Source organism: Leptopilina heterotoma, unplaced genomic scaffold, assembly GCF_015476425.1.
Source record: "Leptopilina heterotoma isolate Lh14 unplaced genomic scaffold, ASM1547642v1 Lhet_199, whole genome shotgun sequence".
NCBI classification, from domain to species: Eukaryota; Metazoa; Arthropoda; class Insecta; order Hymenoptera; family Figitidae; genus Leptopilina; species Leptopilina heterotoma.
This window is the reverse complement of record NW_025110915.1, coordinates 371,866-387,995: the sequence shown is the minus strand read 5'-3', so window position 1 is coordinate 387,995 and position 16,130 is coordinate 371,866. Positions and strand designations below refer to the sequence as shown.

The window sequence follows — 16,130 nt, the reverse complement described above, 5'->3', positions numbered from 1 at the left end:
GAAATCTGCCTACAGATACCTTGGATTCCGCACTCCAAGGTTATGTGGGGTTGGTATGATAAAACAAAAGGAAATATAAAAAAAAGAAAAATAAATCCATAAAAAATTAAATTTAATACACTGGCGACCTACTACCGGCCCGACCCACTAAAACCCGTAACCCTTCTTCTGGAGCCCTTTACCCTCCCTCGGAACTGTCGTAAGACTTTAGCCTTCGAGGGTGGCGCTCCAACTCTGTCGCTAATGCGACTTTCTGCTTTTCTCTGCGGTTATCCTGCGTTAATAGTTAAAAATTTAATACTATTTCACTATAAAGCGGAACTAACAGCACAACAATATTTAAAAATAACAAATGTGTAATTAAGTGTAAAAAGTCAGAAGATAAAATTATAAACGGATATATAAAAAAAGAAAAAATAAACGCGTATAAAAAATTCAAAAAACATAAAACTGTACAAAGATGAATAAAAAACACAAACAATTAAAAAATGTATAAGGACAAATAAATCACAAAATAAATTAATAAAAAACAAACGAACAAAATTAAAAGCTGTTTAAATTACGCTTTTTGGCGGCCGTCGAGATCCTTCCTCGACATAACCGAGATTATGAAGTTCTCGACTTGCCGCCAATTCTCTTCCGACTGGGTCATCAGCGATACCATGTTCTCCGGTGTAACTTGACTGTTTACACCTTCGAACATGGCCCGCCTCTCCAAGTCCCAATTCTTGCATGAGAAGAGGGTGTGCTCCGCGTTGTCCTCAGGGAACTGGCAATATGCACACACCTTGTCCTCGCGTAATTTAAAGCGACACAGGTACGAGTTAAAACACCCGTGACCTGTGAGCGCCTGAGTCATATAATAGGAAACCTGACCGTGTTTCCTATTTATCCAGGTGGCGAGTGCCGGGATAAGGCGATAAGTCCATCGACCTTTTTCCTCACCATCCCATCTTTCTTGCCATCTTTCTATGAGCCTGTGCCTCGCTTCTTTGCGGATCAGGCCCTTGCTTGGTCTTAATTCCTCATTCAAGGAACTGCTTTCTTTAGAAAAGAGAAACATTTCTTCCCTTTCCCTCGCCAAAAGATCTGCTGGCGGGACACTTGCAAGGACCTGCACAGCACTCGTAGATACCGTCTTATATGCAGAGATGATACGCGTTGTTATCGATCTCTGCGCAGACAGTATCTTTTCACAGATGGTCACACATCTTTTACTCCTCAGGGATGGGGCCCACGCTGGTGCTGCATAGAGCATTTTAGCGTGGGCGACACTCGCCACCAGTCTTCTTTTTTGTTCACGGGGTCCGCCAACATTTGGCATTAGCCGTGAAAGATTAGCCGCACACTCGATCGCCTTATTTGACGCCGTAGCCATGTGGTGGTGGAAGTGTAACCTTCCATCTAACTCCACACCAAGATATTTAATTTGCTTACTCCACTTGACCTCGAATCCGTCTATCACGATTCGTGGGAGCTCATAACCACGTCTGTCTGTGACCAGCAGTGCCTCGGTCTTTTCCAGGGCCATTTCAAGACCTCTGGTATCCAGCCAGCTTTTAGCTAGTCGCAGACATTCGTTCACCAATGTCCCAAGAGCCTCCTCACTTTCGGCAGTGCACACGAATAACGCGTCGTCCGCAAAGCCGATGATCACCGCACCTTCGGGCAGATCCATTCGCAGAAAATCATCGTAAGATACATTCCATACAAATGGACCCACCCTCGAGCCTTGAGGAGCTCCACGCTGCATCTCTTCCTTGAGAGTGCAGGTGTCTCCCTCATATATAACCCACCTGTCGCTAAGATAATTATCCATTATCCGCAACAAGTAGGGCGGCATGTTTTTCTTTTCCATCGACTCGATGAGATCTTTCCATCTTGCGGAATTAAACGCGTTGCGTATGTCAATTGCTACCAACGCGCAGAAGCTCTTCTTTTTCCCAGGTCCCAATTTGTTTTTTCCTGCTTTGGCTATGTCCACAACTGCCTGGATGGCATCAACCGTGGACTTGCCTTTACGGAAACCAAATTGGTGATCGGATAGACGATTCTCTTCGGTCAAGTGGCTTTGCATTCTCTGCAGAACCATATCCTCTAGAAGTTTACCCATCGTATCTAGCAGGCATATAGGCCTGTACGATGAAACCTTATCTAGAGGTTTTTCACCTTTCCTTAGGAGGACTAACCTCTGTCGCTTCCAGTCGCGGAAGAACTCTCCTCTCTCAAGGCAAAGATTGAAGCATCGAAGCAGAATCTGGGGTGAAGTGTCGATTACCAACTTTAGGATCTCGTTACTTATCCCATCGATTCCAGGCGCCTTGCCTGTTTTCAATCTTTTGCCTGCTTTTTGCAGTTCACTAAGTGTGAAGAGTTCCTCCTCTTCGACTTTGCAAAAACTCCAGTCCCTTCTAAGGTATGGTTCCGCAGGAGGAAACAAAGAATTTATTATCTTTCTGACCCAATCGGGATTGTCCAGGCCGGGGGTCTTTTGCCTCGTCGCTAATTTCTTAGTAACGATTTTAAAAGCCAGACCCCATGGGTCCTTATCGACTTCCTCGATTAGGTCCTTCCAGCTACGGCGTCGCGACTTGCGGATCTCTTTCTTGAGGTTCTTTTTTGCCTCCTTGAAAGCCTCTTTTAGCAAGGGATCTCCCTTAGATCGGGTATATGTCCTTCTTGCTTTGAGGCATTCCTTCCTCAAGGAGGCTAGCTCCTCTGACCACCAGTGCAAGGATTTTCTTACGGGAATGGCGCCTTTGCGTGGTATTGATGCATTGCAAGCGGTGACTATCATGTTTCTCACCGCTCGCACCTTCCCATCCAGACTGCTCGGCCTTTTCACCCAGCCCAAGTCCTCAATCAAAAGGGATTCTCTTAGGGACCGGCCGAACTTTTCCTTGTCGAGTCTCTTCATATTCCACGAGGAGGTTTTGCGACTAGGAACATCCTGTCTTTTTTCTCCTCGTGTGCCTCCCATCGAGACTGAGAACTCAATGTACTGGTGGTCACTTGCGGTATATTCCTCTGAGACCAGCCAGTCGCTTATGCGGCTAAATAGTTTAGACGATGCGATCGTTAGATCTATAATTGATCCGATCGAACCTCGTCTAAAAGTCCATGTATTGCCTCGGTTCACAGCTAATAAGTCGTTTCTGGAGATCATTTCTCCAATACGAATTCCTCTCTTGTCGAGTCTCGTCTCACCCCACTCTGGCGACTTTGCGTTAAAATCGCCAGTGATGATGACATCCAGCCTGGATTCTGTGAGGCTCGCTTCTAGGTCTTCGATATTGGCTTCGAAGTTTGTCAGTGGGTCGTTGGGTGAGAAGTAGCAGCTATACATACGTATATTAGCTACCTCTATCCACACGAACCCACTGCTCGTCTCCAGAAACTTGTCAACCCGCAATTCTGGGTTGCACAGCTTTATGGCGGCTCTCTTCGCCTTATCCTGATACCAAGGGGCGAGGTCGCTTCCTTGATACTGCTCACTGCAGAACAGGACATCGACCTTATTTTCCCTTGCCGTTTGCATTAGGAGCAACTGTGCATCCTTACTTGTATGCAGGTTAACCTGCAAAAATTTTAAGGATTTGCCTTTTTAATCTTTTGCAGTTCTTCCCAGTAAACCGGGCAGGCTCTCTTTCCGGACTCATGATTTGTTTCTGGCTTTCCCAGGTCCAAGCATGTAAGGCACTTCGGCTTAACGTTACAGCTCTTCGCGAGGTGTCCCTCTCCGCCGCATCTCCGACAGTTTTTACTTCTGTCGGGGCCTTTGCAGAATAGGGTTCTGTGTCCGTAACCTAGGCACTTTTGGCACCTAATTACTTCAACATGCTCACGAATTAGAGCGTTTATCCAGCCGATTTTGATTCGGCCAAGTTTAAGCAGAATGTCACTTTCTGCTTCTGCTAAGCGGATTAGAGCCACCTTAGTACTTCTAAAGCGCGTCAAAAGGTGGCACTCTATCTTCAGATCAGGTTTGCCCAGCTTATCTCTCAGAACTGAAATCACCTCATATTATTATTATTATTATTATTATTATTATTATTATTATTATTATTATTATTATTATTATTATTATTATTATTATTATTATTATTATTATTATTATTATTATTATTATTATTATTATTATTATTATTATTATTATTATTATTATAAATATTATTTATTATAAAACGGGAATATCTAATGTTTTTTTTCAACTCAATCCTCTTAAATTATTATAAAACATAAAGAAATCGATCACTTCGAGTCTTCGACTCGGAGTAATCGTTTTCTTTATGTTTTATAACAATATTTTTAAACTTGATTAATTTCAAAAAAGTTTGAATTTGAAATTTTTGAAAATCATAATCCCTATGGAAAAATAATAAAAATTAAATATTTAAAATATTTAAAAAAGAAATTATTGTTTTCGAATAATTTTACAATTAAAGATATTCGTAAATAAATTTTAACAGAATATTTTTTTCAATAAAATTTTTTCCTTTATTTTCTAAAAATTCAAAAATTTTCAGTTTCATTTTCAATTAAATTTTCTAATTGACAAATATAATTTATAAACATTTTTTCCCTTTATTTTTAAAAAACTTTGAATTTTATTAAAACAATTGAAATTAAGAAATAGAATTGATGCAAATTATTTCCTTACGAAAATTGAGAATTTTCTACAAAAATATTAAGAAACGGGAATATCTGAGGTTTTTCTTCCCAAAAGAAAAAAATCAATTTGTAAACAATATTGTCATTGAGAAATAAAAATTATGCATAAAATGGGTATATTTCCTACTTCTTGATAAAAATTTTTTAACAATTAACAATTTTCTAGTATTTTTTATAAATAAAAAGGAGAATAATTTGCATAATAATTTAGATCAGTCAAACGAAATTTGTTATAGAAAAAAGCATCCAACAAACAAAATGGATATATTTTTTAATTTGTTAATCATAATTTTTTTTAAATGTTCTAATTTGAAATATTATTTATTTAAGATTCTTATACGGGCAGAGCCCTTAATACAAAAAAAACGTTTATAAAAAATAAGTAAATTATTATAAATCATGAAAAAATACCTGTATATTTTCAATTTGTCAAACAATATTTTTTAGAAAAATAAAAGCAAAAGTAAACACGGAAACAAACTTCTGCGGACAGAATGAATGAAAGAATACGGAGATTAATATAGTTAATTAATTAATTTTGAATTCTAAAAAATCTTAATTGTTTTATTAGTTTAAAAACATTAAATTTTGTAATATTCAAAATTTCTCTTCTTGAATAATTTAGAGAGGAAATTAATTAACTCTTGTATAATAATAATAACAATGATATTAATGGGAATAATTTAATGTTTCAGGCAAACTGTGCCGCAATTGAGGAGGTCGATCAGTCAGCGGATGGACCATCAAAGGGTCCATTGAAATGTCCATATCCTTCATATTACTCCTACATTGGCGTTCTTGCCTTAATAGTTATATCCATGCCTGTGTACATAAGTTATCTTGGAAAATCCATGTTGATGTTCATGCTGGCCGGAGCACAATGTGGATTGAATTTACTCTTGGGACCTAATTTAGATCGTGAGGAACGTTGTTCGGCAGCACTAGGAACAGTAGTGGCTTTTCCTCTCAAACATTCTCTCTCTGTTACACTGCTAACCATTGCTCTCGCACTGGTCGTAGTCGCAAGATACGTTAGTAGAACTAATTACTCATTAATTATGTACCAATTAAGATTCATTCTCTTTATGAGATAATTGCGCATACCTACTATTTTCCACTTCAAATAATTCTCCCATTCCACTTGCTTTTGCAAAAGAAAAAATTACTTCTTTTTTTTGGGAGGGGGGGAATTATTATTATCTACTACTATTTAAAAATTATTAAATTAATTAATCTCAATTAACCGACAAATAAATATTCATTATTTGTCTCAAAAACTAAATTTATTTGTTGAAATAACAATTAATTTAACTAAAATAAAAATTAAGTGAATATTTTTTTGATAATAGATAAGTAATCGGTTATTTAAAATTGTAAATCAAATAATTTTTTCCCCAGTGTAGAATAAGAATAAAAAAATTATAAAGTCGAAAATTTCGTTATAATATTTATGGGATAATTTTATCGGAAATTGGAAAATTAGAGAAAAAAGGCGATTAATAATAATCAATTCAAAGGGGAGAATTAATTTGAGTGTTAATTGAAAATTCCAATGTCAGGAGAGAGGAGAGGGACGTTAGAGGAAAATAAGCCGTGTGTTCATATTGGGGGCTTTTCGAGTCTAACGAGAATCATTTCCGTGCGTAATCCCATGGCAAAGCCGCTTTTATCGATGATGAAGACCTCCCTTCCTCTCTCTCTCTCTTTCTCTCTTGAGATTTTTATGTCCCAAAAAAGAAGAAAAAAAATATAACAAAATCCCCTAATAATCGACAATTTAATAAAAGAGACATTGTTATTTTTTTGTTTTGTTTTTTGTTTTTTTTGTACAGACGGAAAAAGCGAGAAGAATACTGTACCTCAGGGGACAGGAAGTGGTCGCACAAAGGGAACGAGCTTCTGATATGAAAAGAAGAAATGGAGCATTGATTTATAACATTCTTCCACCTCATGTGGCCGCTTATTTCTTATCAACCACAAGGCACCATGACGATTTATATAGTCAAAGTTATGCCGAAGTTGGTGTTCTTTTTGCCAGTATGCCAAATTTTTCCGATTTCTACAGCGAAGAGAGTATCAATAATCAAGGTCTCGAATGTCTCAGGTTCCTGAATGAGGTCATCTCGGACTTTGATGCTGTGAGTTTAACGAAAAAAAAAAAATATCCCCTTTTTTTATTTTAGTAAAATAGAATTCCTTATTTGAAATTTTATTTCTGTTTCTTTATGGATTCTGAATTTTAAATTAATTCTGAAAATATATTTATAAATACATTTCCTTATGAAACTTAGAAATTAATTCGCTCTAAATTTGTTTCATATATTCCCCGTAAAAATAGGGGAATTTTTATTAGTTCACTCAGAAAAAGGTATAATTGACTTATATCCTGCTAAATTATTTATTTGGTTTAAATGAATTTTATTAGGTTAAAATGAATTTTATTTGGTTCAAATCAATTTACAACGGTTCAAATAAATTTTATTTTGTTCGAATAAATTATATTTGGTTAAAATTAAAATTTGTATTTCTGTTAAATAACATTTTTAATTTAAAACAAAAAATAATTTACTACACCCAGTGAAAAATTTTATTTCAAAACATAAAATAAAAATATAACCAAATATAATTTATTTTGAGTTAATTAAAAGTATATTTGTCTCAGAACCAACCAGGTTTGGAGAAATAAAAATTTTATTCGAACATAAATAAAAATTTTATTTGAATCAAATTGAATTTTACTTGTTCTAAACAAACTTTTAATTTAAAATGCATGATTTAGTAAATTTTTTGACAAATATACATTTATTTAACTCAAACAAATTATATTTGGTTTAAATAAATGTAAGCAAATAATAATTATTTATTTATTCATTGCGTTTATTTATGTTTTTAAGATTATTTATTATGTTTGGCATAAATGATTTTATTCGGTTTAAATAAAAATTGTTAAATAAAATTTTTATTTACCTAACAAAAATAATTTATTACAAAAAAATATATTTTTATTTGACTCAAATGAATTATATTTGTTTAAATAAAACATTCCTCTGACCTTAACAAGAAAATAGGGAAAACTTATTAGGCCCTTGGAAAAGCCTTAAATTAATTAGAATTTTCATGAACTACAATTGAAAACAAAGTTTATCAAAAATTAAAAAAATATTTTAAACATAATAATTTAATAAAAAACTACTTTAGATTTGCAACCACAGAAAATAAAATGAAAATCATGATTTACAACAACAACAAAATTAAATAAAAATATTGTAATTTTCAAAAAAAAGTACCTAAATAAAAATTATAATTTTCAACAAAAAAAATTAAATAAAAATTGTAATTTTCAAGAAAAAATTGAATAAAAATTTTATAATTTTCAAGAAAAAAAAGTAAATAAAAATTATAATTTACAACAAAAAAATTAAACAAAAATTATAATTTATAACTACAAGAAGATAAATAATACAAATATTCTACAAAAAATAATACTGTTAGTAGAATAAATAAATAATAAATTTTCCATATTTCTAATTTTCCAAAAATAATACTTTTATGAGAAAATTAAAAAAAAATAAATAAAACTCTTCTTAATTAAGCAAAAAAATTTTATATTACTGCTAATTAGTTACCACAGCGGATTAAATTTTTTTCTATTCCTTTTTTCATCAAAAAAAAAAAAAAAAAAAATACTGAAAAACTTGTGTGAAGTTTATAACTTTGAATTTTAGAAAATTTCTGATGGGTTTTTGCAAATTCCTGTCACGTCTCTTGACTATTATATTGCACAATTCCATTTTCTCGACGTCCATGTACAATATGGACCAAACTTTAAACTCGCTTCAACATTGTATTATAAACATCAAGTTTATTAAATTCAAATATTCAAAACGTTCACAAATTAAATAATTGACCTTTTGTAATTTAAATATAAAAAAAAATGTATTTTTTAATATTTCTTTCTTTCTTTAATTTCTAATCGAACAATGAAATAACATTAGTTTATATTATATTTAAATTACAAATTAAAAAAAAATACAATATTATAATTAGAATTTAAAAATTTTTTTGTACAGTTTGTTTAAATAATTATCCTAACAATAATTTTTAATTTCAATTATCTGAAGGTAAGCATTATTTTCCCCTTATTTTATTTTACCTTCAACCTTTTCTCCTTTGAATTTTTTATATTTCTTATTTCCATATTTTATAATTAGATTCTATAATCCCTTATTGTTAATAAGAAAAAAATACTGCTAAAAGAACCTTGTCTTTTTTATTTTTTTTTTTTTGAAAAAAACACTTTTTGTTGAAAGTAAAAAATAAATTTGAATTTACTTTTAATTTATTAAAATAGTAAATAAAAATATTGTCTTTTTTACAAAAAGCACTTTTTGTTGAACGTAAAAAATAAATTTGAATTTTCTTTTAATTTATTAAATTAGTAAATAAAAATATTCTTTACTGTTATTGCAATGTTTTAGTAATTAATAAACAAAATTATTTATTATAATTATTTTTTAGTTGATAACTAAAGTTATTATTTGCTGTAATTATTTAATATAATTTGATTTTATTTATTTACTAAATAAACAATTAAGTTATTAAAATAAGAAACAAAATAAAATTAAACAATTTTTTTCTTTTTCAGATACTTGATAGAGATGAATTTAGGGATATAATTAAAATAAAGACAATTGGATCGACCTATATGGCAGCTTCGGGAATAATGGATTCAACAAATAACGATGGACCCAGATGGGGACACCTCTCGACACTCGTCGATTTTGCTTTAGAATTGAAAAAGGCCCTTTCAAGTATCAACGAGCAAAGCTTTAATCATTTTGTCCTAAAAATGGGCATCAATCATGGTCCCATTATTGCCGGTGTAATCGGCGCAAGAAAACCTCATTACGACATTTGGGGAAACACGGTAAATGTCGCATCACGAATGGAGAGCACTGGAAAAGTTGGTCACATACAGGTGAATATTTCTCAACTATAATAATTAATTAACATTTGAGATTTTTTACAGAAAAAAAATTACATGAATAAAAAGTGAAATAGATTTTAGTTAAAAAATGAATTGAATTAATTTTAATTTAGTTTTTGTCTATTTGTTTAGTTAATTACTTAGTTCGATAATTCAATATTTTATAATTTAGTTAAAAAGTTATTTCTTTTTAAATAACATAAATCTTGAACAACTATCATAAAATAAATAAATTATTTAATGAATAATTTTACTTTTAAATATTTCAAAATTAATTCAATTTTAAAAAAGTTACGTTTACAATTTGCATAAATAAATGAACTTCAAACGGTTTCAATTTGAAATTTTAGTAAAATTTTTAATGAATTTAAATAGAAATTTTAAGAACAACTGATTATAGAAATTCAATTATTTTCAAAAGTAATAAAATTCTTCGCAGACATTCAATTATGTTCAAAATTTTTTTTAAATTCTCGTCAAAATTTCAATTATCTTTATAAATAATAAAATTCTTCTTCGAAATTGAATTATTTTCAAAAAATTTAATAAAATTCTTGGCAAAATTTCAATTATTTTAAAAAATTCTCCTCATTTCAATTATTTTTAATATCTACTATTTTAAAAAAAATTTCTAAAAGAATTCTATTATTTAAAGAAAATTTTAATAAAAATTTAACAAGAATTCAATTACTTACCAATTTTTTTATAAATTTCTTCACACAAATTCAATTATTTTTAATTTTTTTAATAAAGTTTCTCCAAAGAATTTAAATATATTCATAGAATTAAAAAAATAGTTTTGAGAAATTCAATTATTTCGAAAAATTTAAATAAAAATATTTTTTTCACAAATAATATATTTTTTTATAAGAATTCAATTATTTAAAAAAACAAGTTGTAAATCCAGATGCTCATTACATGAACATTTTGCTTCCTCTTTACGATCAGCAAAAAAAATTTGCTTCCTCGTGGAGGAAGCATTAACAATAAGAATATTTAATTTTTAAATAACTTTTAATACAATTTAACATTTATAAAATAAAGTGCATTCGTCTTAATAGAAAGAATAAAATTTTCTTAAACAGTAATATGAATCTAAATAAATAAAAAAATTTTTAGTAAAAAAGTGAATTTTTCAAATTTGATTGTAATTAATTCTATATTTTTCAATAGACTATATACTTTATATAAATCAATCGATTCGTCTTGATGCAAAGAATAAGATTTTTGATTTATTTTTCAATAAATAATAACATTTTATTGTACAGCAACATGATTTTTAAGAAAAAATGAATTTCTATTAAAAGTGCAAATTTTTTGTCTATAATTGGTTTTAATTCTATAAATTTAAATACAATATATACTTTATATATACCAATCGATCCGTCTTGGTGCAAAGAATAAGATTTTAGAAATAAATGAGTAAGATTTTCTTATACGGCAACATAATTTTGCGGAAGGAACTCATTTTTTGATAAAAATGCGAATTTTTCAGCTTTAATTGTGATTAACTCTGTAAATTCTCATACAATTTATACTTTTTATATACCAATCGATTCGTCTTGATGCAAAGAATAAGATTTTATTGTTTATTAACTTCAATAACCAACTTAAAAAAAATTTTTTGAAAAAAAATTTTTTTTAGAAAAATGTCAAAAAAAATTTTTTTTTTGAGAATTTTTTAAAGTCTATCAATCCATTTCGAGATATTTTTAGGATAAACATACCTGGTAAATTTTAGCCAAATTCGTTAAAACCTCTTTGAGTTATCGTGTTCACAAAAATCGGGATCCACACACACACACACACACACACACACACACACATACACACACACATACATACATCCGGACAATTGTTCAGGGTCTTATATAACATAGTCCCATATAGAAGAAAATTTGTTAAAAGGATTTTTAAAAATTTTGTAAATTAAACGACTACAAAGCTTCCTCACGAGGAAGCAAAATTGAATAAAATTCTTCGCTAGAAATCAATTATTTTCATAAATAATAAAAATTTTTCTCGAGAGTCCAATTATTATAAAAAATTTTGATAAAATGCTTTATAAATTTGAAAAATTGTAATAAAATTTGTCATAGAATACAATTATTTTCGTAAAATACAATATTCTTCCTAGGAGTACAATTATTGTCAAAAAATGTTTGTGAAAATCTTCGAAACAATTAAATTATTTTTTAGTTAAAAAAATGAATTGAATTAATTAATTTAGTTTTTGTTTATTTGTTTAGTTAATTAGTTAGTTCGATAATTCAATATTTAATAATTTAGTTACAAAGTTATTTAGTTAGTTATTTGTTTTTTTTAGATAAGTTAATTTTTAATTTATTAAGTTATTTGGTTAATTAATTAATTAGTATACTGCTCAGTTAAATAGTTATTTAATTAATTTATTTACTTATTAAGTTGTTTCGTTCGTCATTTACCTATATAATTAATTATTTGGTTAATTAGTAATTTTGTTGAATAATTAGTTAATTAATTAATTAGTTTGTTAATTAATTAGTTGTTTTGTTGATTAATTAGTTAATTATTTAGTTATTGACTTATTTAGTTCATCAGATAATTAATTAGCTAGATAATTAATTATTTAGTTAATTAGTTCGTTTTTAAGTTTTTTAGTTAATTACTTTTTTATTTAATAAATTAATTACTTAATTACTTAGCTATTTAATTAATTAATTAATAGTTATTTAGTTACAATATTAGTTAATTATTTAGTTATTTACCTAAATAATAAGTAATTTACCTAGTTATTTAGGTAATTAATTAGTTAGTTAATTACTTTGTGATTTAGTTAATTATTTAGTTGTACAGTTACATAGTTAGTTAATTAGTTAGTTATTTAGTTAAATAATGACTAAATTACCTTTTTTCTTTAGCTATTTAATTATTTAATTAATGTGTTATTTAGTTAATTTTAAATTTTAATTTTTTAATTTGTAAATTTTTACTTTTTCAGGCAAAGATTTTTTCGGTGTAACTATAGTTACACCGAAAAAAACTTAGCCTGAAAAATTTAAAATTAACAAATTTCACTATATTAGCGAAATTTTTAATCGATTCAGTTAAGATTAAGACTTTCGCTATTCTAGATAAACTTATCGCTGATCCAGCTGAATTTTTTTATCGGTGCATTTAGTTAGTTGATGAAAAATTAAATTAAAAAATTGTGAATTTTTGAGTTGTGTGACTAATTTTCTCAAAAAATTTTCCACCAGGTGACGGATGAGACGCGAAAAATTCTGGAGCCATTTGGTTTTGGATTCGTCGAACGTGGCAATGTTTTTGTCAAAGGTAAAGGTGAATTGCTCACTCACTATTTGATGACAAAGAATGGAGTTGCCTTGAAGTTGGACAGTGATTTACCAGTTGAACCAACGCATCCAATCATTTACCAGTAGAAAAAAAAGAAAGTCTCCCAAACAATATTGTCGATGACACCGTGGGGCGAAAAAAAAGTTTCGTTTTTAATTTCATATTCTTTTCAATCACTCTAAATCTTGACAAGAAACGTTCGAGTGTGTGATAGAAAAGAAAAAAAAAATAGCATCCGCCACATCTACAAGTGAACTTCGATCCGCAGGTAAACTTAGGCCTGGCGGCATTATATCGTCTAAAAATAAGCAACAAACGAGGTGTACACATCTTTTTTTTCTGCTTTCCTTAATCCCCGGTGTCTCTCTAACGCTGCTATCACACAAAGCAGTCTAAAATTTCTATAATCCACAAATAAAAATTCATTCATTAAAAACAATGTCACTGGATGTCCTTTAAATTGTTAATTAATATAAAAAAGAGGAGAAAAAAATTTAGTCTAACAATCTAATGGAATGGTAAATAGAAAACAAAAACAAAAAGAAACAAAAATAAAAATGCTGATGTACCTGATACGGTTTCATTATAAATATTGGTTTTCGTACCAATTGGATCATTATGAGAAAGTTTTCTAGATTGTAAGCGAAATAGTTTTTAAGGTGTAATGAATTCTTTACAGAAGAAATATTTGTAGATCTGTCATAATTGGATGTGAAAATTAAAATAGTAAATGATTTTTCATTGTAAGGGAACGTTGATTGGAATGATGATGATGATGATGATGAATGTAAGAATTATTGTCATGATGTTGGTTGTAGCGATACCGATTATGCTAATACAAATCATAATGAGACGAATTATAATGATACGAATCATAATGATACAAATCATAATGATATGAAACATAATGATATAAAACATAATGATAAAGATCATAATGATGCAGATGATAAAACATGTAATGACACGTATCATAATAATTCAAATCACAATGAAATAGATTAGGATGGTACAGATTATGATGCTGCAGACTATGAAGTTGCAGATTATGATACTACAAATTATGATCCTGAAAACTATGATGGTTCTAATTGTGATCTTATATATTGTGATGCTGAAGATAATGCTGCTTCAAATTATAACGCTACAGATTATGATGCTACAGATTATAATGCAATAGATCATAATAATGCAAATCATACTGATGCAGATTATAATGCTGTAAATTATTATGCTACAGACTATGATGTTACAGATTATGATGCTGCAAATTTTGATCCTACAAATTACAATGATACAGATTATAATGCTGCAAATTATGATTCTACACATAGTTATTAGCATAACTTATGCTATAGATCATGATAATGAAAATCATATTGTTGCAGATTATAATGATAAGCATTATGAAGGTACAGATCATAATGAGAAACATAATAATGATTCAGATCTTAATAATATACATCACAATGATACAGATCAAGTTGCCATAAATCATAATTGTACAGATCATAATATTGCATACCGTACTGTTGCAGATCATAATCATAAAAATCATAATAATACACACCGTACTGATGCAGTTCAAAACAAAAAAATTCATAATAATTCAGAGTAAACTGGTACGCAATAAAATAAAAAAAAACTAATACGGATAACAATAAAGCACAACATAATGATAATTCCAAACTCATTGAATTGTAATTTCGCATTTACGATATAGAAATACATAATAATTAGCATTGTTCTCTTAGGTTCTTCAGCAACTTTTCAAAAGCTCTTCTTTTTTTCTTAACAATTTTTCCAAACATCAAATCTTATCTCAATATATACCACTTTTGGGTCTTTCGTCATTTGCATTCAAAACAAAAATATTATTCTGTGTGCATTGTAAACAAACAAAAAAACTACAAGAAAAAAAATCTTTGTGGCTCTTGTAGATTTTTAGAAATTATCAAACGAAAAAAAGAGAATTTAAAGGACTTCCAGTAAATTTTGACCAGAATATCCTGAGGATATTTGGTCCATTTTTCATCTAATTCATAGTCTCACTCTTGCTACCTCTGTATCATTACACATGTACCTTTATACCGCGCTACAAGCGTTACGAATACTTCTTTCCACTGTGTAAATATTCCTCCAAATAATCTCTTGGACGAAAATTTTATTGTTTTCTAAATTCTAAATTTCTGTTCTATAAATAAATTTACATATTAATATAATTATTTCAAAATAAAAATAATATAATCATAAATTTTAATATTATTATCTAAATAGGTAATTTATATTTGCCTGTTAAATAATAATTGAAAATTATTAAAATAGCAAATCAATTTTATTTTTTTTACTTCTTTTAAAAAGAAGACTGGAATTAGTCAAGTAAACTAGATAAAAAATTCAAATTCTACTAAATTTGTCTATAGTTTCCTTTTTTCCATTAATTATTAATTTGAAAAAAGGAAAAAACTAAATTTAATATTATTTTCAAACTTTCCATTCGCATTTAATTAAATTGCATTCATCACAAAATGGAAGAATAAAAATTTTTTATTTCTTTTTCTTCAAGAGAAACTTTCGATAATGAGAAAATTGGAGAAATTTTTTTAATTGAAAATTTCGATGAGAAAATTAGAGAAAAAAAATAAAATAAAAAATGTTCTGAAAAGAAAATTTCGATAATGAGAAAATTGACGAAAAATAAAAGATAAACCTTTTCTTTCTAAAGTGAAAATTTTCGTAGTGAAAAAAATTGGAGGAATAATTATTGTAGTGTTTCGCTGGTTGTCCAGAATTCTACAAATAAATATTCTGCAAAAGCTTGTGGCAACTTCTTCCAGCATTAGTAAGTTGTAGAAAAAAATAACTTGTATGTTTTTTGAGAATTTTTGAGTCTGGACAACTGGCTTTTTGTCACACAATTACTATTAATACTGTTACAACTGCGAGTATTATCGATATAAACTACAACTGTTGTTAATTGTGTTCACGTGAGGTCGTCTCAGCACAACGAAGGTGTTTTAAATTAAATTCCAAAAAAAGATGGAAAAAACGATAAACTTTTCAAAAAAAAAAATTAATCGACAAGAGCTTCGTGATGTTTTTTAAATTTGCAAAATTAAAACGCTCTAAAAATTAA

The 16,130-nt window shown here is 29.0% G+C and overlaps 1 protein-coding gene across 1 annotated transcript in view; it reads left to right on the top strand.

Moving 5' to 3' along the window:
• The window catches only part of LOC122501075 (adenylate cyclase type 3-like), a 71,731-nt gene extending 55,601 nt beyond the window's left edge, over window positions 1-16,130 (top strand). Inside the window, exons 6-9 of the mRNA XM_043610324.1 lie at window positions 5,367-5,702; window positions 6,504-6,809; window positions 9,317-9,649; window positions 12,898-16,130. Coding sequence (XP_043466259.1) covers window positions 5,367-5,702; window positions 6,504-6,809; window positions 9,317-9,649; window positions 12,898-13,080 — 1,158 coding nt within the window. The 3' untranslated portion in view covers window positions 13,081-16,130. The remainder of the gene's footprint in view (window positions 1-5,366; window positions 5,703-6,503; window positions 6,810-9,316; window positions 9,650-12,897) is intronic.